The sequence below is a fragment of the Fusarium proliferatum genome (assembly GCF_900067095.1).
Source record: "Fusarium proliferatum ET1 genome assembly, contig: FPRO_scaffold005, whole genome shotgun sequence".
Lineage (NCBI taxonomy): Eukaryota > Fungi > Ascomycota > Sordariomycetes > Hypocreales > Nectriaceae > Fusarium > Fusarium proliferatum.
In genome coordinates this window covers 2534330-2560531 of record NW_022194794.1, presented here as the reverse complement: position 1 = coordinate 2560531, position 26202 = coordinate 2534330, and the positions used below count along the sequence as shown (strand labels likewise).

Sequence of the window (26202 nt, the reverse complement as noted above, 5' to 3'; positions counted from 1 at the left end):
AAGGTCCTCCCTGCGATCCTGAGCATTCCATTCCTCGACAAGTCCTCCATGGCCCCCTCCAACCCTCTCGACATCGCCTCCCTTCATTCCATCACATTTCCCACAAACAATCAATTGAATTCGCGACTTCTCGTCCCCAGGTGACTTGCTAACATTTCTCTTCTTTCCCAGCCAACCGAGTTCTCCCTCCTCGATTTCCTGCTGCTGTGGTGCAGTCCTATCGAGTTTGATCCCAACATCATCACCACCACTTACACCATCGTCAATATCGAGTTTTAATATCGAGTTTTCGTTACTTCAACTTCATCATCAGCCTGCACTCTTCTCTTGGATATTCAGACACGACTGCTTGTTAGAGAGAAAGGGATAGAAGAGGACTGAGCAGTGCAGAACAGACCAGAACAGAAACAGCCGGATCATTTCTTGGTTTGAGTGGTTGTATAAACCCACCGGCCGAACCGTTGATCCCCCGATGATCTAAACGGCGACATCGATTGTCAGCGGCAATCGCACGCAATGTTTAGCAACCAGCCTATGCGAGCCAGTCTCCAGGTGGCTCCCCTTACCATCGCCAAATCAAGAACTGAATCATCTGGAGATGCTTCATCGACCTTAGAAAACGACAACACTCTCTACTCACAATCACAAATGACACCCCCCGCTACACCAAATGGCTCGCAGGAGGATCTCTCACCTTCACCTCAGTACATCCCTCCCCAAGTCTTCCACAACTTCCTGCGAGCCTTCTATCCTTTCAACCCCAGTTATGTCATGTCCGACTCGAGTGTGACATTACCTCTGAACGAGGGTGATGTGATTCTCGTGCACTCTATTCACACCAATGGATGGGCTGACGGCACATTACTTATCTCGGGCGCCCGAGGATGGTTACCGACCAACTACTGCGAGGCTTACGAGCCTGATGATATGTGCAATCTTCTAAAAGCTCTCTTGAACTTTTGGGACCTGCTTCGAAGCACATCAGTCAATGATAAGGAGATCTTTGGCAACCAGGAGTTCATGAAGGGCATCATTGCTGGTGTTCGATTCCTATTGGTGAGTTATTCTTTGTTCACTTTGACAATCAACTTCTAACGGTACAAAGGAACGAACAAACTGTCTCAACCGAGAGTCGACCTATATTCAAAGGAACGATGCTCTGCGCAAGTGCCGCAAGTCTCTTCTCTCTGAACTATCGTCCTTAGTCAAGACAGCAAAGCGATTACAAGAGACCCAACGTCTCGAAATTGCTCCCGTTGAAGATGTGAATGACATCATCGACGAAATGATCCTTAAAGCCTTTAGAATCGTAACAAAGGGAGTTCGGTTTATGGATGTGCTCGAGGATGACCGAAGGGCACGTGCCCCTTCAGCTGTTACTGTTATGGATACAGTGCTTGAAGAATCATACGTGCCGCCAACACCACCCGCTGATCAGTCTTCCTTTGATGAACAAAGCCAACGCAGCACAAACATAAATGACACGGATTCCCAAGCTGCTGCCAGTGTCGCTGCCTCTGAATCGAGCGAGACAACACAAACATCAACATCCATCTTCAACAAGCGATTGTCGTCACTCAGTGGACGTACTGGCCCGAGCTCCCACAGGTTGTCTCAGGGAAGCCTTTCGCAAGCCCAAGCTCACCGCTTGTCGGCCACTATTTCGCACCGAGTGTCTCTTGCTGGCCCATCGTCAGTGTCGAGAGCCCATCATCTAGTTACTGAGCGCCTGAACCGCAGCCACGACACCTTCCTGTCTCATCTGGGCTCGTTCATCGGTCGTCTGCATCTTCAATCACAATCGCGCCCCGAGCTCGCATCAGCGATCCGACAGTCTGCGCTTTCAGGTGGAGAATTGCTTGCAGTAATTGACGGCGTCTATGACCACATCAACTCCAGCTCTGAGGCTCTTGCCCGAGCTCGATCCACCATGTTCGCCCGAATCCAAGATCTAGTCTTCTCTGCCCGCGATACCCTTGTCAGCGCTGCTTCTGAAGATGCCGATTTGATTATGCCCCATGACAACACAATGCTCCTCGCATCCGCTACGGGCTGTGTTAGGGCCGCTGGAGATTGCGTTGCCAAGGCAAAATCCGCTATCGAGCGCATTGGCGATTTTGAATTCGAGCTCGAGACTAGCAGCCTTGGAATTGATCTCAGCATTCTCGACATCGATACGGAGGAGCGAGCTAGGACCCCATCTGTTTCAGAGCACAATGACGCTGTCAGTGTTGCCGGCTCCAACCGAACATCCAACTCATCTAATGGACATGCTCGTCGCCTCACTGTTGTCGCAATTGATAAGCCTCTTCCTGAGGTTCCCCAGGTGACCACACCTACTGATGAACAGACTGTTCACCCTTCACCCACCTCATCACGACGCTCGTCAGTTGCCGATGACACCGTCTCCAGCGTTGCATCCTCCATCTCCTCTCTTCGACCTTCTCTACCTCCCCTTCCCAAGCTTTCTACCACTCTCCTTGCCAGCGAGGAATACAGCCCTGTCGATAACAATGATAACGACTTCAACTCCTCTTCTCGGTTCGACAGTATGGTTGCTTCAAGCGCTGGCAGCAGTGCCACCTACCTCAGTCGTGACTCCGAGGTCAGCATTGTTTCACAATCTTCCACTCGAGCTACCACTCCTGAGCAGAATCTTGCCCCTCAGAAGCAGCCTTCGCTGTCGAATTTGAGCAACGGTGGAAGCTCGGAGGATGTTGATGTCGAGTCGAGACTCATGGAGAAGACATTTGCCCACGAGCTCATGTTCAACAAGGAGGGTCAAGTTACTGGCGGCTCTCTTCCCGCTCTTGTCGAGCGTCTCACAACCCACGAATCTACTCCCGACGCCATGTTTGTCTCTACCTTCTACCTCACTTTCCGCCTCTTTTGCACACCGATCCGACTGGCTGAAGCTCTTATTGAGCGATATGACTACGTTAACGACTCCCCTCATGTGGCTGGACCTGTTCGTTTGAGAGTATACAATGCTTTCAAGGGCTGGCTCGAGTCCCACTGGAGGGATGAAACCGATCGCGATGCTCTTGACCTGATCATGCCCTTTGCTGAACACAAGCTGGCGTCCTCTCTGCCTTCTGCTGGTCGACGTCTGTTTGAGCTTGCTCAGCGTGTCTCTGGCGAGGGTTCTCTGGTGCCTCGGCTTGTCTCCTCAATGGGCAAGACCAACACCTCCCTTGCTCAATACGTGCCCGCTGATACTCCTTTGCCCATTCCTGCCATCACTAAGGGCCAGCTCAACCTTCTCTCTGCTTTCAAGATGGGCGTTGCCCAGCCGAGCATTCTTGACTTTGACCCTCTCGAGTTGGCTCGCCAATTGACCATCAAGCAAATGAATATATTCTCTTCTATCCTTCCTGAGGAGCTTCTTGCTTCACAGTGGATGAAGAATGGTGGCGTCGCCGCTCCCAATGTCAAGGCCATGTCCTCTTTGTCAACTGATCTTTCTAACCTCGTCGCTGAGACTATCCTCCAGCAGCAGGAGGTCAAGAAGCGTGCTCAGGTCATCAAGCAATGGATCAAGATTGCTCACCAGTGCCTTGAGCTCCACAACTATGACGGTCTTATGGCTATCATCTGCAGTCTCAACAGCAGCACTATCAGTCGCCTCCGAAAGACTTGGGATGCCATCTCCACCAAGCGCAAGGACATGCTCCAGAACCTTCAGGATCTGGTCGAGCCTTCTCAGAACAACAAGGTCTTGCGAACAAGACTTCACGACCATGTTCCTCCTTGCCTACCCTTCCTCGGCATGTACTTGACCGACTTGACCTTTGTCGACATTGGCAACCCTGCCACCAAGCAAATGTGCCTGGGCCCCGAGTCTGAGGAGGATGGCAATGGTGGCATCACTGTTGTCAACTTTGATAAGCACACTCGCACTGCCAAGATCATTGGAGAGCTCCAGCGATTCCAGATCCCTTACAGGCTTACCGAAGTACCTGATATGCAGGACTGGATGTCTTCTCAGATCAGCCATCTCCGCAGTGAGGAGGGCAATGTCCAAGTTACCTACTACCGCAAGAGTCTTCTCCTTGAGCCTCGCGAGACTGCCAGCCGACCTCCAGTTGACTCTTCGGCTGCCTCCATCGTTGGTGTCGGAGGTGGTCGCCCCGACCTCTTCAGCTGGATCTCCCGCGACCGAGGCACCTCAACACCAACTCCTGCCCAGATATAAGATTTTGCTTATCGCATCAGATCCCTACCGGACTGAACAGCAATTTACCTTCACCATTATCACGCACATATTACCTCACACCAGTAACTACTTCATCTTTGATACCCCCCATTTTTGTTTGAACTTCTTTCAGCAGATGGGAAACATCGTCATGTTCCTTATGACCTCTATATCCATCAGCACAACGGCGTTATTTACATTTGGGTCTGATAATTTATGTTTTACGGTTTTCAACTCGGTTCCCATGGGTGGAACTTGTTCAAGGATCTTATCACGAAGCGCGAGCGCTGGGTCCTTTGGGGTTCGACACTCACATTGTGAGATGGTCGGCCTCCCTCCAAATTTCAGGGTACAGCTCATCCCGCATTCTTACATTCTACTTTCTCACATTCATTCTCTTCCTGGTTTTTGCATCCCTGTATTATCTCTTCAGGCGAAGATGGGGCAGGGCGGTGGAAAAAGGAAAAATAACCTCTGGGCACGGGTGCATTCGAAAACGGCTTGCGAACGATTCATGGGTGCCTGGGTTGTTTTATTTTTCCCCTCAATTCTTGGGTTTCTCTTTAATGTATTCTCAAACGCCGTCGGCGCGAAAACGAGTGTATCTGATTCTTACTGTATGAAAAAGAGACGGCAACCTGTCGTATCATGTTTGTTATTCATCATTGAACTTCTGGGAAAGGAGTCTGGTGAAACAAGGACTGAACAGGCAGGACAGTTGATGGAAAAGAAAGACAAAATGGATGTTATTCTGCAATAGAATAGGAAGAACAAAAAGAAGAATTAGGATCTATCCTTCTTGAAACATGTTTCCCTCTGCAACTGTGATGTATGTGGCTGCTAAGTTGAAGTGACCTTACTGCGAGCCAACTGCATGCATGGTCGTGACTTTGAGCATAATGGCAGAGTTACAATTGTATGTAAGAAGGCAAATGAAGAGAAAACCGCCGAGAGCATATGCATTTCCATAGATATACACGTAAATCTTTAACTCGCTTCATGCAATGTAACACATCGTCAAGCAATAACCCAATCCATACGCAGCGTACCCATCCAGCTCCCCAATGCATACATACTGAACGCCGATATATCATTAAATTATTAAGTGTTCATATAAATAGTAGTCTTGTATATATATCTCTTATCTACGCCTCTGTGAGGGCGATCTTCTTATCTGTAGGTGCGACAATGACGTCCTCGATCTTCTCGTCGCTGAACTTAAGATCCTCTTCAACCGAAACGGAGTCCTGGATCTTCATGAAGATGACGGGGGCGGCAATGACGAGCGAAGCACCGAGGCAGGCCCATGTAGCGGCGAAGATGGTGTCGAATGGCTTGCCGAGGCCGTCGAGACGCCAGAAGATGGCTGCACCGGCGGATTGGATACCCTTGTAGAAACCTGGTTTGATGAGTTGGGGCTCTGGCATGGACACAAATGATGATTGGGACTTACCAGCAAAGTTGGCTGTCTTGCGGCCAGAGTTGGAGAGAGCACCCATATACCAGTAGATGCAAGTCTGCCAAGCAGCATCGAAGAAGCCGTAGAAGAAGTAGAGAAACATGGGAGCAAGGAACTTGTGAGCACCGTCGTCCCAGTCAATCTTGTCATCCTCGTTGGCAGGGTTCATGGCGATCTCACGAGGTCGCTGATCCTTCTGCCAGGCATAGCCACCACCCCAGATAGCAAAGGTCAGAACAAAGAGGACGACCAGAGAGATCTTTGCACGGACACTGCGACGGACGCTAGAGGCATCGAGAGCGTATCCAACGATAAGGGCGCCAAAGATCTGAGCGAGCCAGTAGAGCAAGTTGTTGAGAGCGCGAGTGCGGACGTTGAACTGAGCGAGGTTCATGTTGACGTTTTGGTAAGTATAGAAGATGTTTGAGGAGAAGAACATGGGGAAGAGGAGGACGACCCAGGGGGCGTGGGAGAGGGTTTCCCAGAGACCCTTGATCTCGGTGCTCCATGAAGGGTTCTTCATGACGATAACCTTGGTGTTGTCCTCGCGAACGATCTTGTCGGCGTCGCAGATCATGAGGGCGAGGATGGCACCGATGGCCATGAGAGCGATGAAAGCGGCGTATGTACCATCGGAGACGGGGCCAGCTTTCTTGTTGATGTTTTGAGCAAGGGGGATCTAGAATATGTTAGTGACTGCAAAACTTCAAAGCCAGGTCCAAGAGGTACTCACAAGAGAACCGATGACAGCACCCATGTTGAAGATGACCCAGAACCAAGAGATGTATCGTCCCTTGCTCTGCTCAGGAGGATAAGACATCATGATAGATCCCTGAGCAGCCCACAAAAGTCCGGCGCAAAGACCCAAGAGAGCACCAGCGAAGACGACAAAGGGCATGTTCTGAGTATGCGAATAGCACAAAAACGAAGCAGCATATACACAATATCCCAGACCTCCAATGGACAGAGTCAGACGAAGTCCAAGCCTGTTTGCGAAAGTGCCAGCGAAGAAACCAATGACAGCAAAGGTGCTGTAGAGTGCCGTGTTGGCGTGGTCCTGAGCCTCATTGGAGACTTGGCCGCCACCTCCGAGACCAGTCAGGGCGTTAAACATGCCGGGACATAGGAAGCAGACGATGGAGACCATGAGGAGTTGGACCTTGGGCGAGGCGTACCAGAGGTCAACGCCAGCGATACGGACGGTCTTGTACATCCATCCTTTGGGGCGGAAGCCTGGTGTATCTGAGTCTGCGGATTCTGAAGCCGCTTGGGCGATGGGGTTTTCCTTTTCGTGAGTAGACATGTTGTATGTTGATGTTGAGATGAGGGTCAATGCCCTGTACAAGACAATTGGTATGCTTCTTTAGACAATTAAAGACCAGAAGAAGAATGAATGAGATCCAAGAAACCCAGATAAATGCCGGATGTAGCAGAATTAAAGTAGTCGCGAGAAAAGATGGAGAGATCCAGGCACGCGACGTACTCTATCGTGAGGGTCACCCCAAAAATAAACTAGACCCGACCCCTGCCCGTCCTTGATAGTTGCAATTGGGGAACTGTGTGTATCACGAGAAGGCGAAGAGAGGAGAGAGAGAGAGAGAGAATGGATTGCCAGGGGTCTCGTCAAGTGGTGAGTGAGAGTGGATGAGATGGGATGGATCGAATGGAAGATGGGGAATGAATTGTGAGGGTGGTGCGGGTTAGTTACAGGGGGGTTAATGGGGAGATGCAACAATGGATGGAGGGTGTCGATCCGCTTACAGTGGGCGAGGTGGCGTAAGGTATTTTTCCATTATTATCGACGTATCGGCCGAGGCCGACGATGACAGTCAGTATCTTTAAATGTTGATTTATGAAGATATCGTCAGGTATTACATATAAACAATAGAGATATTGATATCAAGAGTTGAGGCTCTGCAAAAAGGTCAGTTCCGTTACCCTTGATAGAGTGCTAGTTCACTGCTTTGAACCGCCAAGTCTTCAAACTCGTATCATCTCAACCACCACAGAAACTACATTCAGAAATGTCACCTCGAACTCACTCCCAAAACGTCCACGGTATTCCCCAGATTCACAAGATCAAAAGCCAAGGTCTCCATGGGGTAGCACTTCTCAAACATGAGAGGCTATCCAGCTCCAGTGGCGTCCCCTAACGGTAACGTTCGTGGATGTCACAGATGCCCCATTGGTAACGTTCTACCAGACTTTAGCTTTGTGAGAACAATTGTGGATTCGATTGCCAGGCTGAGATGAGAGTGGCTGGCTTGGGCTGCTGAGGTCATAGATTGTGAATCATCTGCAAGTTGAACTTGGTGATATCTTTCTTGGCGATAGTAACATATACATTTCAATGTTGAATTCATGGTTACTTTTCTGATGCCGTTTCAAGACAAGCCGTTGAGCATTTTTAGTTGCCTCCAAACCCCAGATCAATTTAGCTGCCTTCTTAGGGTCTTCCAGGGGAAAGGCCCGACTGTGAAGCTCCGTGATTGGCTAAACAGCACCGAATCTCCAGACTTCACAGCCCGTAACCAGTTGAACGGTTCACCAATAACCAACCGTTTTGTGCCTCTTTAAGTCACAACACCCAAGATATACATAGAAATACCAATACGAAGATGCAACTCTCATTACGAAAATTGTCGTCTCGCCATCTTGCTTTTAGAAATATGTCACTGGCTCCGGCAATGCCTTGTTCCTCTCGTAATATCCGATACTCACTCGTCACGATAACCCCAAGCCTTAGCTATCTCCCCCAAGCTCTGACCAGAGGTCCAATTAATTTATATCCGCATGTAACGTTTCGCCCAGACTGCGGATACCACGATATCTCACGTCGAACGGTTCCACGGCCTGCCTGATTTGACACTCGTGGATTTAAACTACGTTTCACTTCAGCCGCATTTGTTGGGGTTGTTGTGTTCCTTCTGAGCAGGTAAACCGAGATAAAGCGATCCACTGATTGATTACCTGGTTACAGTGAGTTGGGGTTGGAGATATCGGAATGGAGTCTTGGGTTGCTGCATCGTGATAGCGATAGTTATGTAACTGATATGCATGTTACGTTGTTGAGATAAACAACTGTCATTGATCTGGTTGCAACTCTGTTTAGCGAGCCTGCATATAACAATCGCTTCTGATGCATGGGTCATGATTGACGATCCGTGTCCTCGGTACCATGACTTGTTGCAGTTAACTGGTATCCACGGTACTTTGGTGTCGTTCTATTATTACATGGGTTTGTGTATAAATGTTCCCGTCCCCCGTTTTGTGTTCTTGTGTAGTATGGAAGGGGGGCTATTGGATAGGGTTGTTTTGACATGCAAGGTACTGCTTTGACAATGGCAGCTAAATAAAGTGTGCATGATGATTACAGCACAACAGATGCCGGTGCACAGCCTGTCGTGTTGGCAGTTGGCGACACCCATACCAGCTTATGAATCTGGTATAAGCAAAACCTCCAATAGAGCGCCGATTAATTAAGCCACAGTTTATGCCCATTATCCGTAAGTCTAATCAGAAAACTACATACAAGGCTGTCCTACTCTGTACTATGTAAGAAATTTATTTTGGATTATTTGACTGGTTGTCCAAATTACAAACCTTGATGGCCATAATTTGTCTTGGGGATCAGTATAAAAACTATTGCATTCCAGCTTCACGTAGTACTACATATGAAGTCTCTGGACAACACGTTCCAAACCGAGCCAACTTACATTACTCACCAATTGCTAAAGAAGTAGAAAGACCATTATGATCTCTTTCCGATGCCATTGTTTGTCATGATTGCCATGCCTGTCATCGTCCTCCTTTGTTGAATCTGGCCATTAACATCACGTGAGCCTGACAAATTATCGCACCCTGATTCGCTCGGACAAGATCGGGGAGCCATTCTGACGTACTAGCGGTCTCCGGCAACAAACGCCTTTTAGCACCGAGGAGCCGGGCTTTGAAATCATAAGCCTCCACTATCCATCCACTAAACCTTTGCCTCTCTTGATACCAATCCTCAACCTCAACAACAACACCACCACATGCGCCCACAATGTTTGCCTCGAGATCGATAACGAGAATCGCCCTGCGACGAGGATGCCCTCTGAGGCAATTCTCAACGTCGAAACCTCTCGCTGTGTCCTACCACTCATACACTCTCCCAACACATACCTCGACGCCTCCGAGAAACGACGACGTTCCCGAAACTTCAATAACACAACCTGATCCTCTTCCTAAAGTCCACGAGACGCGACCTCCTCCTCAACAACCTCAGCATCCTCAACCACCTAAGCAACAAGAACCCGCGCCAACACACAATGCTACTCCCGCCACATCGGCATCAGCTCCGAAGCTCAGCGAAACAGAAGCTCAGAAGCCAAAGGCAACTAGACCACGATCTAAGCTACGACCGCGCAAGGCCGCTATGAAGTTGACACCCTCTGCGGTGGAGCAATTGCGAGAATTGCTGGATCAGCCGGAACCGAAGCTCATCAAGGTCGGAGTACGGAACCGAGGATGCAGTGGCTTGGCGTATCATCTTGAATACGTCGACAAGCCCGGTGCTTTTGACGAGACGGTTGAGCAAGATGGCGTCAAGGTCTTGATTGATAGCAAGGCGCTGTTTAGCATCATTGGGAGTGAGATGGATTATGTTGAGGACAAGCTTAACCAGCGGTTTGTGTTCAAGAATCCGAACATCAGTAAGTTGCCACAAGAGTCACAGCTCGTCATAGTACTAACAGACCTCTTAGAGGAGGAATGCGGCTGCGGAGAGTCCTTCATGGTCTAGAATGGAGGCCACCGTTTGGTCATCGCACCAGTAAATACGAAAACGAAACATCACTCACGAGACGACGTCATTCATGCTTGAACGAAAGGGATGTTCTAAAAGCCGTCCCGTCCTCTCAGCACAAGAGACACGAGAGTCCGGAAATGATTAAAGTTCAGCGAAAAACAGCATGCATAGAAGCATTTGCGAATCGCGTCTTGTAAAAACCAAAAACAGGAGCCGCCGGGAGCAGGCATGGCAACCCCGTAACTAGGATCGGCATAATCATTGGCGTTGGGTTAGATTGGAGACATCACCTCCCTCTGTTTGAGAAAAACATCATACATACATACATATATACCACCGTGCCGCTTTTTGGTACAGAAATGAGGAGACATGGAATAATGATATGGACACGATTAAGGGAAACTTTTGTAGATCGAAATGATGAACTTGTGAAAATGTTATCATTGGTCACATACTGAATCCACTACTGTCACACTTCCCTTTGCCCTGCCCTCTGTTCTCGTGTTAAGCACTAGGGCAAGGACGCTCAGTACGGAAGACTTGCGATGTGTGAGACGACGTAGCTCGCGAAGCACCAGACTGTTAATACTGGAGAAGAAGTTTGTCATATAATGCTAAATGAACCGGAGAGACTCAGCTGTTCTCAAGTGAATTAGATGCCCTGGTCCATCTGGGATACAGAGTAGAAGCCATTGAGAAGATGAGACGGCAGACTGATTGTTTCTCTTGCTTATATCAATCATATCTTCGGATGAGGTCAAGATGGTCGGGTGTTCTAAGGCGCTGCACTCAAGACGTTGTCTTGTCCGGTTAACTGGGTTCTTGCAGTATCGAAAGATTCTTGGGTTAGAATCCCAATCTTGACAATTCTTTTTTCGATCCTCCGTGAATATGACTTCTTTTTGCTTTTATATGTGAAAAGATAGATATATAGATGTTATTGTATAACTGATTAGCTCTGTATCCATGACTGTCCTTTACTATAAGCTGCGTATGGAGCTTGTGTAAGTCGAGAGACTACAAGCCACATCATGAATGTCACTTTGCCTACGCTGATAAAGAGATACTTCACCCCCGGAAGTATTTACTATTATACATTCTCTGGTATATTATCTATATCTAAGCCATTTATTTGTACAGCATGTACCAGTATGGCTGCCTATTGATGTGGGTCACATGACTTCGCGATATGTGTTGCTTTAGATGTTGGCGTCGACCACGCCCTTTGACGTGACGCATCTTTAATGACCGTGATTTAAATCGTGACCCTTCCGTTTACTCTTTGAATTCATGCAGACATTGCAAGCCATCACACAGCCAATACCCACAACTTGGAACTTACCCTTACATATAGTTCAACGCGCTTCACTCATTGTACCACTGCTGTTGAGACAAAGCTATGGCAGCCATCACTAAAAGCAAGCGATCTCTTGAAGAGCCCCAAGAAGATCGCAAAGTCAAAGTTACAAAGACCGAGAAACAATCATCACCTACTGCCCCAACCTCGCCCGCCGACTTCACCACAATCATGGCTTCTCAACTAGCTCTCATCGAAGCATCCAGCCGCACGCCGTTCGAGAAGAGTGTATGGACACTTCTCTGCCAGATCCCACGGGGGAGCTTCTCAACATACGGTATCATGGCTGCGCATTTAAAGTCGTCACCAAGAGCCGTAGGGAATGCCCTGCGACGGAATCCATTCGCACCAGAAGTGCCATGCCACCGCGTTGTGGCTACTGGAGGTGCGCTGGGTGGGTTCAAGGGGAAGTGGCCTAAAGATGGTGAGGGAATCACTCTTGATGAGAAGAGGAAGCTTTTGAGAGGCGAAGGAGTGAGATGGGATGATAAGGGGAAGGTTATAGGGACACCGTTTAGCGGGTTTACATGAATTGGTCTCTGATGAGACATTAACTCTATTTCGTATACCTAAAATAGAGAACATCATGAAGATGAAGACTTCCATTTGGCAGGTATCCTATCACTGGACGTCTTTCTCCATGTGGGGGAAATACGGTCAACAACAAGCCTATTGTAGCCGAAACCCGGAGACGTTTTGGTGTCCAACGACAACGTTTTTTATTCGTGCTTCACCTTGGACTCACCCGAGACGGATTTGCATGACCGGTTTTCATAGCCCGGTAGTCTTGTGCCGCGCTGGAACAGGTTTGGCGGTTAGTAAAAGAGTGGAACTACCAGAGCCCTGAGACGGTAGATGATGGATCTTGGTCACCGAGATCCAATGCAATGCAAATGTGACGAGCCCGCGGGAACAGATGTTGGCTGTCATGTCATGTCATGTCGTGTCATTTGCTCGGAGAAGCGATATGTTTTATAGCATCGCCGAGGACGTTGAGGTCAAGTCTGTTACAGAGTATAGATAGATAGATTCAGTTTTAGAGACAAGAAACGGGTAACAAAGGCACTATCATCATCAAACACGAAATGCACCACAATCAAACACAACAATTATTATATCATTATCAAATCGGTGAATGTCTTTTTCCGTACTAACTTAATACCTACTTGTCTCCCGTCTGTCTCCAAGTTAGCCCGACAAATCCCGTGCCCAAAATAGTGGATCAAACCACAGAGCACAGGCCTAGGTTAGTGGTCGGTCTGAGGCTCCTGATTGATTGAGCGCCGTAGCTTCGTGGATTTGGTTTTCCTCGTCATCCGAAAACCTCTTTTTCTACCTACTGTTACCTCCTTGTGACGATCTAAACCGCTCTCTCCCTCTCTCTCCCCTTCTCTTTATCCCCCCGAAGTCCCCCTCTTTCTCGATCATATCCCCAATCTCCCCTCTTCCTTTATCCGTCACAATGTTCAAGCTCGGCCGTAGTCGTGCTGTGGCTTCGGCCCTCAGCGCCTCAAAGGTACGTCCCAGTTATCGCCCGCTAAACAAAAGCTTGGTGATGCGCTTGATATATACAAACAGTTGCTAACCTTGACGTTAATAGCTCCAGTTTGCTGCCCCTGCCGCTCGATTCCCCGGCGTTCAACAACGACGAGCTCTGAGCATTCACGAGTACCTCTCTGCCGACCTCCTCCGACAGGTAAGGTTTTATCTACTCAATGTCCCCCCCTTGACGATCGTCGATACTACGAAATGCAAACTACGGGACTCACCTCAAAAGAAACCACGGCTGCTAACCACCAACAGTACGGCATTGGTGTCCCCAAGGGCTCCGTCGCAAAGTCCGCCAAGGAGGCCAAGGAGATCGCTGAGAAGATTGGCAACGATGATATGGTTATCAAGGCCCAGGTCCTTGCCGGTGGCCGAGGAAAGGGTACCTTCGACAACGGCCTGAAGGGCGGTGTCCGTGTCATCTACTCTCCCCACGAGGCCGAGATGTTCGCCGAGCAGATGATCGGCCACAACCTCATCACCAAGCAGACGGGCGCTGGCGGCCGTCTCTGCAACGCTGTCTACATTTGCGAGCGCAAGTTTGCTCGCCGTGAGTTCTACCTCGCCATCCTCATGGACCGTCAGAACCAGTGCCCCGTCATTGTCTCCTCTTCCCAGGGTGGTATGGACATTGAGACCGTTGCCAAGGAGACCCCCGATGCCATCAACACCAACTACATCGACATCAACGTTGGTGTCACCGACGAGGTTGCCCGCGATATTGCCACTAAGCTTGGCTTCAGCGAGCAGTGCATCGAGGAGGCCAAGGACACCATCCAGAAGCTCTACAAGATCTTCACCGAGAAGGACTCTACCCAGATTGAGATCAACCCCCTCTCTGAGACCTCCGACCACAAGGTTCTCTGCATGGACGCCAAGTTCGGTTTCGACGACAACGCCGAGTTCCGACAGAAGGACGTCTTTGAGTGGCGCGACACCACCCAGGAGGACCCCGATGAGGTCCGCGCTGCTGAGTCCAACCTCAACTTCATCAAGCTTGACGGTGATATCGGCTGCCTTGTCAACGGTGCCGGTCTTGCCATGGCCACCATGGATATCATCAAGCTGAACGGAGGTCAGCCCGCTAACTTCCTCGACGTTGGTGGTGGTGCCACTCCGGCTGCTATCCGAGAGGCTTTCGAGCTCATCACCAGCGATGCTAAGGTCACCGCCATCTTTGTCAACATTTTCGGTGGTATCGTCCGATGTGATGCTATCGCCACTGGTCTCATCAAGACCGTTGAGAGCATGAACCTCCGAATTCCCATCATTGCTCGTCTCCAGGGCACCAACGTTGAGCAGGCTCACCAGCTCATCAACGACTCCGGTCTTAAGATCTTCTCCATCGATGACCTACAAACCGCCGCCGAGAAGGCTGTCCAGCTGTCCAAGGTCGTCAAGATGGGTAAGTTGCCTTGACCCCTATAGTGCCTGTTCTGATTGCTAACACTCGAATAGCCCGTGACATCGATGTCGGTGTCGAGTTCACCCTCGGTATCTAAACAGCTCCACTTGAAAATGCTGTTAGATGAGCAGTGGTGAAGGATATGATATAATAACAAGATGTGAGACTTGAGCTCCAGGAGGCTGCGGTTCCAACCAAAACCGAGAGTAGATGAAACAAACACTCATGAAAAAGAGTGGGAGACATGGGTGGATATTCCTGTTTTTTTAATTTAGCATGCATCGGTCGGTCTTTGGAGAGCTCGCTGCTCGTAAAGACACATGGTTTCGATGCTCTCGAATGTGTCCGATTGGTTCGATAGAAGGACGGATGATTCAAAGGATGGACGGGCGATATGGTCTCCAATAAGATGATTTTTCGCGTATCCACGCCCTGCAGCTGTTGTGTTCCTAATGCTATGATTCGTGATTTGGCTTGGCGTGTGAGATCAAGGGTAACGAGTCGTCATATCTCGTGAGATGAGTAGACACTGAGACTCTCAAGACTCATAATTGCACTCCCTTCGACCCCAGGCATGATAGAAGATGATTGTTCCACGCAGCCAACTTTGGTTTGATTGGAGTCTACATGGTATTGCGACGGGTTCTTGAGTGGTGTGAATAGCTGAGGGGCCGGAAGAGTCATTCTCAACAAAGTCAAGTCTGTCTATTGAGTGAACGGAACAAGTCACAGATGGGCTGTTGGACTAATTATGTATAAGAAGACAATTCGATGTTTCGGTCCAGACTCGGCTAATAAGCCTCTCGGATGTAAGGGTCCATCCAATTTCATGCATCGTCTCAGAGCCGCATTCTTAGCTCATAATGGGATGATTTCAGCTTGTTGACAAAATGCATTATTAATGGATTAAATTTAGATGATAGATAGTATGTCGAATATTGAGAGGGCCTGTTCAAGTGAAAGAAACAAGAAGGAAGAAGAAATCATTCGGGAATAACTCTAGTTCAGATCATCAACGTGTAGTTGAAGACCAACCATCATGGGCAAGGCTTGGCGATCTCTCGTCTCGCCGCACACCATCACAACCTAAAGTCAGCCTCAACTTTCCACGACTCCTTGTCCATATCATGACTTTTCTCTTTTCTCACCTCTCATCTCCACAGCATTTATCACATCATATGTGTATGATAACCCCCCTTGAGCACAGATATCCATGACTCACGAAATGAAATCTCTGAACAAGATTTTCCCAGCTTATCCTCGGTTATTCCCCTTGCCAAAGACCCACGTCTCAATGATGAAAATCTCCTGACGTAGATAAGACATCGGATCGAGCCGCAAAGGGGCAACAGCTTCTAACCAATGGGTTCTCGTTCCGTTGAGGTTCGAGGCGGGAATTGCGTCGGTTTCATTTCCAGATCCACTGCGGAAGAGCCGCATGAAAGCAAGTTTCATAGAGGCGAGAGGAGGTGTGAGGTAGGATTTGCGAATGCCGACCCAAGACCGACGCGGGAAGAGAATCTGAGATGGAATCTGTAGATGATGGTGAGTCTCGTGATGTTGGGGATTATAGAGATGAGGCTGATGGTGAGCTATGATGGAATATAGGGTGATTTGGAGAAAGGGGAGATTCGAGAAGGGTTAATTGTGTTTACTTGCAGTTGTTTTTATAAGTGAGGTTAAAGGCGTCTAAGTCAACCGTTACTGGTTATAGGTCGGTTTAGTATCTATCAGCTTGTGACAACAACATACCTATTACCATTAGACCATAGTAGTTGTTACAAACAGTAATATAAACTCTACAGCCAATTACTTCTATGCTATACCTTTGCAGTCCCGGCTCGCAGTGAGCTCACTCAATCATCCGTCGACCTCACGTGCCAACGCCTCCAAACCACTTCCTCCTCAACACGCAACACCCAAACTTCACAAGCCGTTAAACCCAATGTAACTGCGACTGCACGTCGAAATAAGGCCACAACTTTAACCAGTTGCCGCGCTTATCCCCCGTCTAGCACGTGTCCCCTATTCCCCAGGCCGACGATTGGGGGGAAAACGCGGGGAAATGGAGATTTACTTCTCGTGAGGGGAAACAAAAACCGCGCCATAATCCATCCCATGTAAGAAAGGGTCTTGGCTCTGGGGATATTCGGTCAAGAGAGAGATTCGCAGGAGGAGATATAAAACGTCTAAGAAGACGTGGTAAAAAGTGAAGGCATCGTGATTTGATCTGTAGATTTGCGAACCCACTCTTTTCCCGGACGTCTCTCGGTATCCGGCTGAGAAGAGGAGGCTGCCCCATTTTGTTGCCGTGCATGGGTCAGGGATGGCCTTGGTCTAGTCTTGGGCTTGGATGGCTTCGAGATTTTTGATGCATAAGAAAGAATACTTTTGCAAAGGAGAAGCTCGGGTTGGTTTGTTGGTCCCACATGCTATAGAAGTGAAGAAACATAAATACCCAAGACATCCTCTTCATTCTTTCGTGGAACTGTAGTTTATTCTTGTCTTCTTTGATCTTAGCAAGCGACTTACACACAACTAACTTCACGTTACACTTGAGATATCCTTCAGTCCAACGAGTCTTACATCTTTATCTTACTACCTTACTCGACACTACTTCAACGATAACAACTACATCAACCTCACTCATACTCAAGATGCCTTCTTCAGTCAAGAGTTGGTTCGCTCGTCACTGTGCACCTCCTCCACCAATGACCAACAACCCTCTATGCCCATGCACAACCTGCTTCAACGGTGGTTCACACTCCAACAACTCAGCATCATTCTCCATGTCCTCCTCATCACAATCATCAACCGTTGACTCAGACAATGCATCACTCAGCAGTGGTACAACATACGCTGCATCCTCATACATTGAGACCCCCACCAAGCAATAAGACCGAACACACACACACCCCGGTCTGACGAATTACTATCGGAACGAACAGCGAGTTTTATCTTATGGAGTTCTTGATCTATACCATTACTTGCGATTGGCGTTTGCTCGGAAATAACAAGGCATGTCATTGTCACATCAGAAACATGACGGGAATTTGATTGGGCTTGGATTTGACGGGGCCGATGTGGGCTCATCCGATGGGTGGAGTGCTGATTCGGATCGGCTCCGAGGCGGAGTTTACGTATTATTATGTTAGATAAGGTACCTGCCTGATACTACTGAATAGAGTATAGAAGATGTCCTTTCATTATTGTATCATCGTAATGTGAAAGTATCATCATGGTCGGACCCGATCATCCCCTGTTCTCTTCATGGAAGCGACCGTATGATTTGAGTAGAAACAGCTAGGATCTGTTTGACCAGGAGCCGCACAGCAACTGCCTTGTCATTCAAGATATTGGCCAAGAGTAGAGTGATCTGGAAGATCCTGCAGGTACTCTTCAGATCTAAGGTCTTCTGGCACCCACAAAAGAAAAGCATGGAATTGGGCTGCAAATGTCATACTATGTAGTATTCGAGATTCTCGCCCATTCACTCGTGACATGGTAAGCCTAGTACATTTTTGGCTCAACATGAGACATGAGATAATCTCTGACTTGGTTACCTCACTGCTTAAATTACTGTTTATAGGTTCATCGGGGGCAGCTCTTTGGTTGTCTATGTAAAGTGTCACTGTCAGCAACTGTATCTTCTAATCTGATGACTATGCCGAAGAAACTCGTTTCGCACTTCTACCCTGGCACACGCATGTTTGAATATAGTTCCTTACAGTAAGAGAGACGGCTTCTTCTCTGCAAGACTATCCGGAGGACGGCCCGGTATGCAAAAGACCGGCGCCGTGAATTACAGTTAGCTTCCGACCGGCCCCACCCACTCCGGGTCAAAAAGCTCCGGCCTTGGAGATGTGGACATGGACCTCCGATTAGGCTTCTAGCAGCAGTGGCCCATGAGAGCGATGCTATTTGATTGAGTGCTGCACTCACGAGATCAAGATGGTCCTTTGCTTGCTCTGATAACGAACTTGGCCTGGTCGTGGTCTTGAAGGCGCCCTGGTGAAGCGAACAGTCTAGTTACAGAGACACACGGCTTGGATACTCACTAAACAACGTCTACGGTCACATCTTGCTATGATGAAATGATAACATCATATCTATACCTCTATATCTAAATAATTTCAGAAAAATAAGCAGGATAAGTCACTACGTTGCAATGCTCCAAGCTTCCGTGCATATTCTCGCATTACTAACACCAAAGCTTTGACGTCACCTCATCATCCCACTCAATCTTCCCATCTTCATATCAGCCAAGTCGAGTTTGGAAAACACCGCAAACAACTCGCGTACCTAAATATTGCCACACTTGTATACCCCGAAACCTCTGCATATTATGCCACATACAAAAGTCGACCCCGCCATCGTTGAGGCCCTGGGGCTGGACCCCGCCAACTCGGCTATCAACTCTCATGGTGGATCGGGCTTTGCTTCTACTTTCAAGATAACGTCTGAGAAGGACGGGAAGCCCTTGAATTACTTTGTCAAGACTGGGACAGGGAAGGAAGCGGAAGTTATGTTTAGGGGTCAGTACATGTTTTATACATTACTGTCTGATATCATGATCTAACAGAGCTCAGGTGAACATGCCTCCCTTAACGCCATAGCAGACTCAGTTCCCAACTTCTGTCCAAGATCTCATGCCCACGGAGCCCTCACAGGCCGCCCAGGTCAATATTTCCTCGCTACTGACTTTCTCGATCTGGGGTCATCAGCACCTGGTGGTTCAGGCAAGACTCTAGCTTCAAAGGTTGCGCAGCTACACACAACACCAGCCCCCATCCCGGAAGGATACGACAAACCCATGTTTGGATTCCCAGTACCTACATGCTGCGGTGCTACAGAGCAAGATAACTCATGGCGAGACTCGTGGGCTGACTTTTACGCTAATAACCGTCTGAGACACATCGCGCGTCAGGCAGTTCGCAACAATGGTGCTGATCCAGAACTCGAAGAAGTTGTTGAGACAGTTGCTAGCAAGGTAGTTCCACGGCTCATTGGGGATGGTGTTGTAAAGAACATCAAGCCTGTCGTTATCCATGGTGATTTATGGAGCGGAAATCATTCCAAAGGGCAAATCGCGGGCCAAGGCGGATGCGAAGAAGTTGTCTACGACCCCTCAGCTGTATATGGCCACTCTGAGTTTGAGCTCGGTATCATGAACATGTTTGGAGGCTTCACCAATCACTTCTGGAAAGAGTACCACAACCTGGTGCCAAAGGCAGAGCCAGTAGCTGAGTGGCCAGACAGAGTGAAGCTATACGAACTGTAAGACCACCCCTTCCCTCAAACTCCACAGTACTAATATCGTCTCAGATACCACCACCTCAACCACTATGCCATGTTCGGCGGTGGCTACCGAGGAGGCGCCATGTCCATCATGAGAAAACTCATCAGCAAGTACACATAGCAGATAGAAGTTCAAGATACTGTATTTCATGATTCAAATGCAGAAATGCCTCAACGCCTCGTGTTGCCCGCTGTATACACCCAAGTCTAAGTATAGTAGAACGTCTCGAAATGTAAAATGCTCTGTCCAAAATGGCTTGAATCCAAAATGTCTCGCTCGCTCCTCGTCTATGCTGCCAGCATTGCTGGTTGCTTCGCTCTCTCGGCTTGTGCCTCGACTTCTTGATTCTTCTGTACTTCTGGTAGATTCGCCACGGGTACGGAGGGTAACTTGGCTGGGCCTGTGAGTTCGGCTTCGAGGGCTTCCAGTTCGTCTTCCACCTCTTGCTCGTCTTGGTTCGAGATACGACCTCCGAGCATATCGCTAACTTCCTAGAAGAGTGTAAGTATACTGCAGCCGGTGCTGCAAGAGTATAGAGTCAACATACCTGCTGATATGCAATAGCCTCTGCCGTCTCGCCCATCAACTTCTCCACATTCTCAATACCACCCATCTCAGCATGAATCTCTTTCAGAACCTTTGTACCCTGCTGCAAACCAAACACCACATCCTTCTGTATAAGCGCAAACTCGACATCGTTCGTCAATTTCTCCAGCTGAGCTAATTGCGCATCTGTCTTGGCTAGTAGTGACTCTTGATACTTCTTGCGCCGTAGGGCTAGCAGAGCGCGCTTCTTGTCACCCTTGGCCAGCATCTGCTTTGCGATATCGGTCTCTTTATCCGTGAGGACTGTTATGCGCCGTTGGTATTGGTGAAGTCTATCGCGCTGGTTCTTCATGTCCAGGATGGCCCTGAAGATTATTAGTATTGAAGGCGGTCACGAGCGCAATCGCGGGGGGTGGGAGAGACGGACTTGTCCTGGGCTGTGACTTTACTTGCGTTTCCGCCCATGATGAGAATCGTGAGGATGGTTTTGGTGGCGTATGAGCTTATCGAGAGATTATCAGGAGAAGCTGTGTTGGCTGTTCAAGTCGAGGCAGGGAGTGTGAGGTTTCTGATTTCGCTTCAATGATAGCGAGCGATTGTCACGAGGGAGACCATCGTCATCGGCGCCGATACTGGGGTCCAGGATCTTATCGATAAGCCAGACCCCTCTAAGTTGACATAATACCTTGAGCAGATTCTGAATAGTAATTATTGACCTGACGTTTCCATATAGTAAAGATTATAAAACTTCGGTAAAGCTTTGAGCAAAGCATAAGAGATTTATAGCAAGTTTCCTGAGTTTAGATCTAATGATATACCTTATCTGTAAGTCAAATAGTAGGACCACTTCAATTGTACAATAGGTATCTGGTCACACACATTGTAAGGCCAGTACCTAGGTAAGTAAGATATAAACTCCATGTAAGGCATAACACAACACCGAGGAAGAACGCTGAGAGTCATGATACGACTAAACGAGTCGAATTGATATATAAGCATTAAATTGTATTTCTCACGAAAGTGGTAGTAAGTCAGTTTCAATTTCAATCTTAAAGAACCATATTTGTCTCTGAAGCACTGGCTGTTCTTTTTATTTTGTCACCATCCCAGCACTTAACTTTTTTTTCCCCGTTCAGTCTTCGGAAATCTTGAACCTCCCATCAACACCAAAGCCCGATCGTCGGTGACGCGACATAGTCCTTAGTGATAATGACTCTAGGAGCCAAAAGGCCTCGCCTCAACCTGAGGCAGGGCCTCGATCGCGATGTATACATGGTTATGAAGAAGCTCGAAGATGCGAACGACGGCAAGCCCTTCAAGACCACAACAGCCGTCTATGACGCTATCAAGAGGTCAAATTCCAGCCTCAGCCGACAAAAGAAGCGCCCCTTGGAAGATTCAATCGATCGTGTACTTCAATTCCGCAAAGAAGAGCTAGGCGACTCAAGCGACTCTGAAGCTGAACTCGAAGAACCACCCAAGCCCGACGACGAGCGTTTCCTTCTCAACAGACAAATGACGAAGCACTGGCATCAGAGCACGCCAACCGCTACGGCTGCAGAAACGGCGACTCCACCTACCGGCGAAGCACCTCGCGCGATCAAGAAGCGACGAGTGCAGGAAGATGGCGAAGAGCGGGCGAAGGATGGAGCAATAACGCCTAAGGGTGCCATGACGGATACAGATGCTGCGCCTACGGAAAAGCAAGACAAAGCACCTCTGAAGAAAACGCAAAAGACGAGCCGCCACAAGGTCGAACATCCTTCTAGCTCGATACACATCGGAGGCGTGACCGAAATCTACACAGAGCTCTGCAAACAAACACATCACGTTTTGAAATGGCCAGAGCAGTTCGCTCTCAGCCGCTGGCGAAAGGTCCCAGGAATCCTGCTCTCAGGCCCGCCTGGAATTGGCAAAAAGACGCTCATTAGATTCCTTGCTTCGAAAATCGACGTCCCGATTGTGTCTCTGACAGGCTGTTTCGAAGAACCAGAGCGCCTGGAAAGAAGCTTGAACGATGCAATTGAAGAAGGCATGAAAATAGCCCCATGCATCATCCTCATCGAGCAGCTCGACTGGTACATGCCCAAACCTGAAGGTAGCAGCCATAGTGAAGGCCATCGCCGCAATGTTATACAGTTCATGCGACAGATGCAGCGCATAGCAACTGAGCAAGACAAGGACAGACACATTTTAGCCATGGCGACAACATCGCGAATCACAGATGTCGACCCAACAGTCCTCAAAACTGGCCTTTTCGAACGTACGCTCCAGATGCGGATCCCAGATCTTGGGGCCCGTCAGGATATCCTCAAGCTCGTTACCAGGGACAAGGACCTGTCAGAGAGTGTCGACTTCGCAGAGCTGGCCAAGATTACACATGGTTTCGTCGGCGCTGACATTATTAACGTCGCGACACTCGCACAGCAAATTGCATCTGAACGCCTTTTGGACGTTGCTCAATATAACAAACACCTTGAATATCCATCTCCATTGTCATCTGACTTGCCCGATCTGATGGAACTTGCGGACGAACAACTTCCTACTCTCTTTCCTGAGCCTCAGAACACACCCCTGACCCAAGAAGATTTCAAAAAAGCCATCAAAAGTTTCACCCCCTCCCTACGAAAAGAAGGCTTCACTGTCATCCCCAACGTCTCCTGGGAGCAGGTCGGTGCTCTCCAGGCTGCTCGCGACCAGCTCAATATGTCAATCATCGGACCAATCAAAGACCCCGAGCTCTACCGGCGTGCTGGTCTTGCTCGTCCAGCTGGCTGCCTTCTTTGGGGACCTCCCGGTTGTGGTAAAACCCTCGTCGCCCAAGCTGTCGCCAACGAAGCACAGGCAAGCTTCATCCTTATCAACGGGCCGGAACTTCTCAATAAGTATGTCGGTGAATCAGAGCGCGCAGTGCGTGAGCTATTCAACCGGGCGCGCTCATCAACTCCGTGTATTCTCTTTTTCGATGAAATGGATTCTCTTGTGCCGAAGCGTGACAATGCTTCCACAGAGGCAGGCACTCGCGTTGTCAATGCTCTTCTCACCGAGCTCGATGGTGTTCAAGATCGCACAGGTGTATATGTCATCGGCACAACCAATAGACCAGATATGATCGACCCGGCCATGCTTCGACCCGGCCGTCTCAATGTGCGCCTTTTCATCGACCTACCTACTCCTGACGAGAGGGTCGATATCCTCCGAGCCATCTATCGCACAAATCACCCCGACGCAACAGCCGAGGAATTTGACCGCCTCGAGCCTGTTGCTCGAGATCCCCGTTGCACTGACTTTAGCGGTGCTGATCTAGGTGGCCTTCATGTGAAGGCTGCCGAAAGTGCCCTTCGACGATGCCTTCAAGGGGCCAAACCAGAAGCTGAGATCGATGGGGTGGATTGGGAGCATGCCCTTTCCACCACCTATAGAAGTGTGCAGAATCCTGAGACTTACCGAAAACTTGAGGTAAAGTTAGGGAAATCTTAGATAATTTTTATGATGATACTAGAGTATATTCCTTAGTTTAGATAATGTCATCTAAATTTACGACTTCGTTTGTTCTTAGAGTTATAAATATAGTCTAAAGAGATCCTAAAGGCACAATCTTTTCAAGAAACTCGTCGCAACACTGAATCTGGCTTTCTCCTTTCTCTCACCATGTCTCATCACGTCACACCGAACCCCAACCGATGTCAGCCACGGTGGCTCAAAATTTCTCCAAACCTGTCAATGAAACCTCATTTTCATGTCAGGGGTAAAAAAAAGCAAAATCTCCAAAAAAAATCAGAGACAAGCACACCGCCCGCCGATCGCCGCAGGTCCCGCATACGCCGCCGGAGCAACGGAGGCACACGGAAATAGCTCGGCAATCACAAAGTCATGATGAGAAAAAACTTGAAGTGGGATCGAAAAATGATAGAAACATGCTCATGAAAAAGAACCGGTTTGCGCGGATGACCCTCTTTACGGGGCGCTCGGGTATCGGGGAGTGGACATGTAATCGGAATCGACGGCATTGAGATTGGTTCGTGGCATCGTATCATGGTAAAAATGACGTTCACAATTGATTCCAAGTGCATAATTATGAGGCATGAATGAAGTGAACAGATCCGAGAGTAGAACAAATATTTTAATATCTCTATCGTAACAAAATCGGGCTATGATGCGGACACGTTTAATTTTGGTTTCATGCCATTCCTGTTTTCCGCCTCAAATCAACGCCGGGCTTTCTTCTTGGTTGAAAAAGACGGTTGTGTTGTATCGGACGGAAGTCGCATAAAGAGGAGAGATGGGAATAGGATACGAAGCACGTGGCATGTCTTAACAAGTGCTGTGTAGAGTCTATAGTACAAACGCCCCCTGGCGGTCCCCATCTATCGAAAGTCGTAACATTACACGCGATCTATAGTCGCTTATTTGGTAGAGTCCTTGAGGTAGCTGCGAAGACATGTTAGTAACTGCTGTAATACAGTGGGGGAATGAGTGCGTGGCAGTTTGGAATTAGTGCAGCAATGTAGTTCTCGATGACTACAAGCAAGCGATTGTCCAGAGCTGACTGCGACTCAACAGAGTAAAAAAACTTACGCAATGAGGTCGTTGCGGTCCTTGGCCTTCTTCAAGCCACCGAAGGCCATCTTGGTACCGGGGATGTACTTCTTGGGGTTCTCGAGGTACTCGAAGAGAGTGTCGTCGTTCCACTCAATGCCCTTCTGCTTGTTGGCATCGGTGTAGGCGTAGCCCTCGACGGAACCAGTCTTGCGGCCCCAGAGGCCGTGCAGGGCAGGGCCGATCTTGTTGCCGCCGTCCTTCTCAACGGTGTGGCACTGAGCACATCGAGTCTTGAAGAGGTTGGCACCCTTCTTGATATCGCCTGCACATTGTGAGTTAGTGAATGAGTTCGAGTGAGTTTTGGCTCTGGTGAGGCTGCGTAGACAAGGTTCGTGAGTCTGATGAGAGGACGAAAGAAGAGTCGCTTTGGTGTTTTAGAGGCGTGGCACGAGTTGTTGGTGAGTCTTGGTTGAACACTTCGTGGTCGTGGGAAAACCGGTTCTGGGTAAATGACGCAGGCAACAGGGTCAGCGGGCCAACCTAAGCTGGTGACCAAAGCATGACTCTCTGCCATTGTGCAAGACCCAAATTCCCTCGAGACTCGAATTGAAAGCCGTGATATCCTCTGCGAAAAGCGTCTCCCCTTTCATTTTCCTCAATTGCATCTCTCGAAGCCTTGCGCTACAACCGGCGCAGACCAAAGCAAGCTGTGAGAATAGACTTACCGCCAGCCATTGTGAATGTGGTTTGTGATTAAGGAGTTAAAAGGTGGTAGTAATTTCAACGAGAGGCGTTAGCCAAAGACGAGAGCAACAAGTGGATTGAGGGTTGAGAGTGTGGATGTGGGAAAAAAGAAAAGAGGGAGAGAGAGAGGAAGAAAAAGATCCGAAGCAAGAAAATAAAACTTTATGACAGCATGACACGACTGGCTTAGGACCACGCCGGATCGCTCAATTCTCTTAGAGCGCCACAGGTGGCTGATACATTTTCAACCAATCACAGCGCAAGAGTAAGTAAGCCGACATTCTCCCCCTGTCGACTGTGAATGTGGCTCCGGGTAAA

The 26202-nt window shown here is 48.7% G+C and overlaps 10 protein-coding genes and 1 non-coding gene across 11 annotated transcripts; 8 read left to right on the top strand and 3 right to left on the bottom strand.

Annotated features, from left to right (window-relative positions):
- Window positions 1-516: 516 nt before the first annotated feature.
- FPRO_11091 (uncharacterized protein) lies at window positions 517-4195 on the top strand (the record flags this gene model as incomplete). Its single annotated transcript, XM_031232125.1, has 2 exons — window positions 517-1056; window positions 1106-4195. The coding sequence occupies 2 exons, from the start codon at window positions 517-519 to the stop codon at window positions 4193-4195; spliced, it is 3630 nt and encodes a 1209-aa protein (XP_031082094.1).
- Window positions 4196-5340: 1145 nt separating this feature from the next.
- Window positions 5341-6957, bottom strand: FPRO_11090 (uncharacterized protein; the record flags this gene model as incomplete). The annotated part of the gene is made up of 3 exons (XM_031232124.1): window positions 5341-5594; window positions 5649-6333; window positions 6388-6957. 3 exons carry the CDS (start codon window positions 6955-6957, stop codon window positions 5341-5343), a joined length of 1509 nt encoding a protein of 502 aa, XP_031082093.1.
- A 2742-nt stretch (window positions 6958-9699) lies between these two features.
- Window positions 9700-10437, top strand: FPRO_11089 (uncharacterized protein; the record flags this gene model as incomplete). Its single annotated transcript, XM_031232123.1, has 2 exons — window positions 9700-10348; window positions 10400-10437. The coding sequence occupies 2 exons, from the start codon at window positions 9700-9702 to the stop codon at window positions 10435-10437; spliced, it is 687 nt and encodes a 228-aa protein (XP_031082092.1).
- Window positions 10438-11199: 762 nt separating this feature from the next.
- tRNA lies at window positions 11200-11309 on the top strand. The gene is made up of 2 exons: window positions 11200-11237; window positions 11266-11309. It is a non-coding gene; the product is annotated as a tRNA-Leu (tRNA).
- A 533-nt stretch (window positions 11310-11842) lies between these two features.
- Window positions 11843-12331, top strand: FPRO_11088 (uncharacterized protein; the record flags this gene model as incomplete). Its single annotated transcript, XM_031232122.1, has 1 exon — window positions 11843-12331. The coding sequence occupies one exon, from the start codon at window positions 11843-11845 to the stop codon at window positions 12329-12331; it is 489 nt and encodes a 162-aa protein (XP_031082091.1).
- Window positions 12332-13262: 931 nt separating this feature from the next.
- Window positions 13263-14850, top strand: FPRO_11087 (putative beta-succinyl CoA synthetase precursor; the record flags this gene model as incomplete). The annotated part of the gene is made up of 4 exons (XM_031232121.1): window positions 13263-13316; window positions 13401-13496; window positions 13604-14753; window positions 14807-14850. 4 exons carry the CDS (start codon window positions 13263-13265, stop codon window positions 14848-14850), a joined length of 1344 nt encoding a protein of 447 aa, XP_031082090.1.
- A 2560-nt stretch (window positions 14851-17410) lies between these two features.
- FPRO_11086 (uncharacterized protein) lies at window positions 17411-17650 on the top strand (the record flags this gene model as incomplete). The annotated part of the gene is made up of 1 exon (XM_031232120.1): window positions 17411-17650. The coding sequence occupies one exon, from the start codon at window positions 17411-17413 to the stop codon at window positions 17648-17650; it is 240 nt and encodes a 79-aa protein (XP_031082089.1).
- Window positions 17651-19098: 1448 nt separating this feature from the next.
- On the top strand, window positions 19099-20172 carry FPRO_11085 (uncharacterized protein; the record flags this gene model as incomplete). Its single annotated transcript, XM_031232119.1, has 3 exons — window positions 19099-19288; window positions 19343-20030; window positions 20079-20172. The coding sequence occupies 3 exons, from the start codon at window positions 19099-19101 to the stop codon at window positions 20170-20172; spliced, it is 972 nt and encodes a 323-aa protein (XP_031082088.1).
- Window positions 20173-20339: 167 nt separating this feature from the next.
- On the bottom strand, window positions 20340-21063 carry FPRO_11084 (related to VPS20 vacuolar protein sorting (putative); the record flags this gene model as incomplete). Its single annotated transcript, XM_031232118.1, has 3 exons — window positions 20340-20543; window positions 20600-20963; window positions 21026-21063. 3 exons carry the CDS (start codon window positions 21061-21063, stop codon window positions 20340-20342), a joined length of 606 nt encoding a protein of 201 aa, XP_031082087.1.
- A 744-nt stretch (window positions 21064-21807) lies between these two features.
- FPRO_11083 (uncharacterized protein) lies at window positions 21808-24078 on the top strand (the record flags this gene model as incomplete). Its single annotated transcript, XM_031232117.1, has 1 exon — window positions 21808-24078. The coding sequence occupies one exon, from the start codon at window positions 21808-21810 to the stop codon at window positions 24076-24078; it is 2271 nt and encodes a 756-aa protein (XP_031082086.1).
- A 926-nt stretch (window positions 24079-25004) lies between these two features.
- FPRO_11082 (Cytochrome c) lies at window positions 25005-25875 on the bottom strand (the record flags this gene model as incomplete). Its single annotated transcript, XM_031232115.1, has 3 exons — window positions 25005-25029; window positions 25177-25462; window positions 25866-25875. 3 exons carry the CDS (start codon window positions 25873-25875, stop codon window positions 25005-25007), a joined length of 321 nt encoding a protein of 106 aa, XP_031082085.1.
- Window positions 25876-26202: the final 327 nt, after the last annotated feature.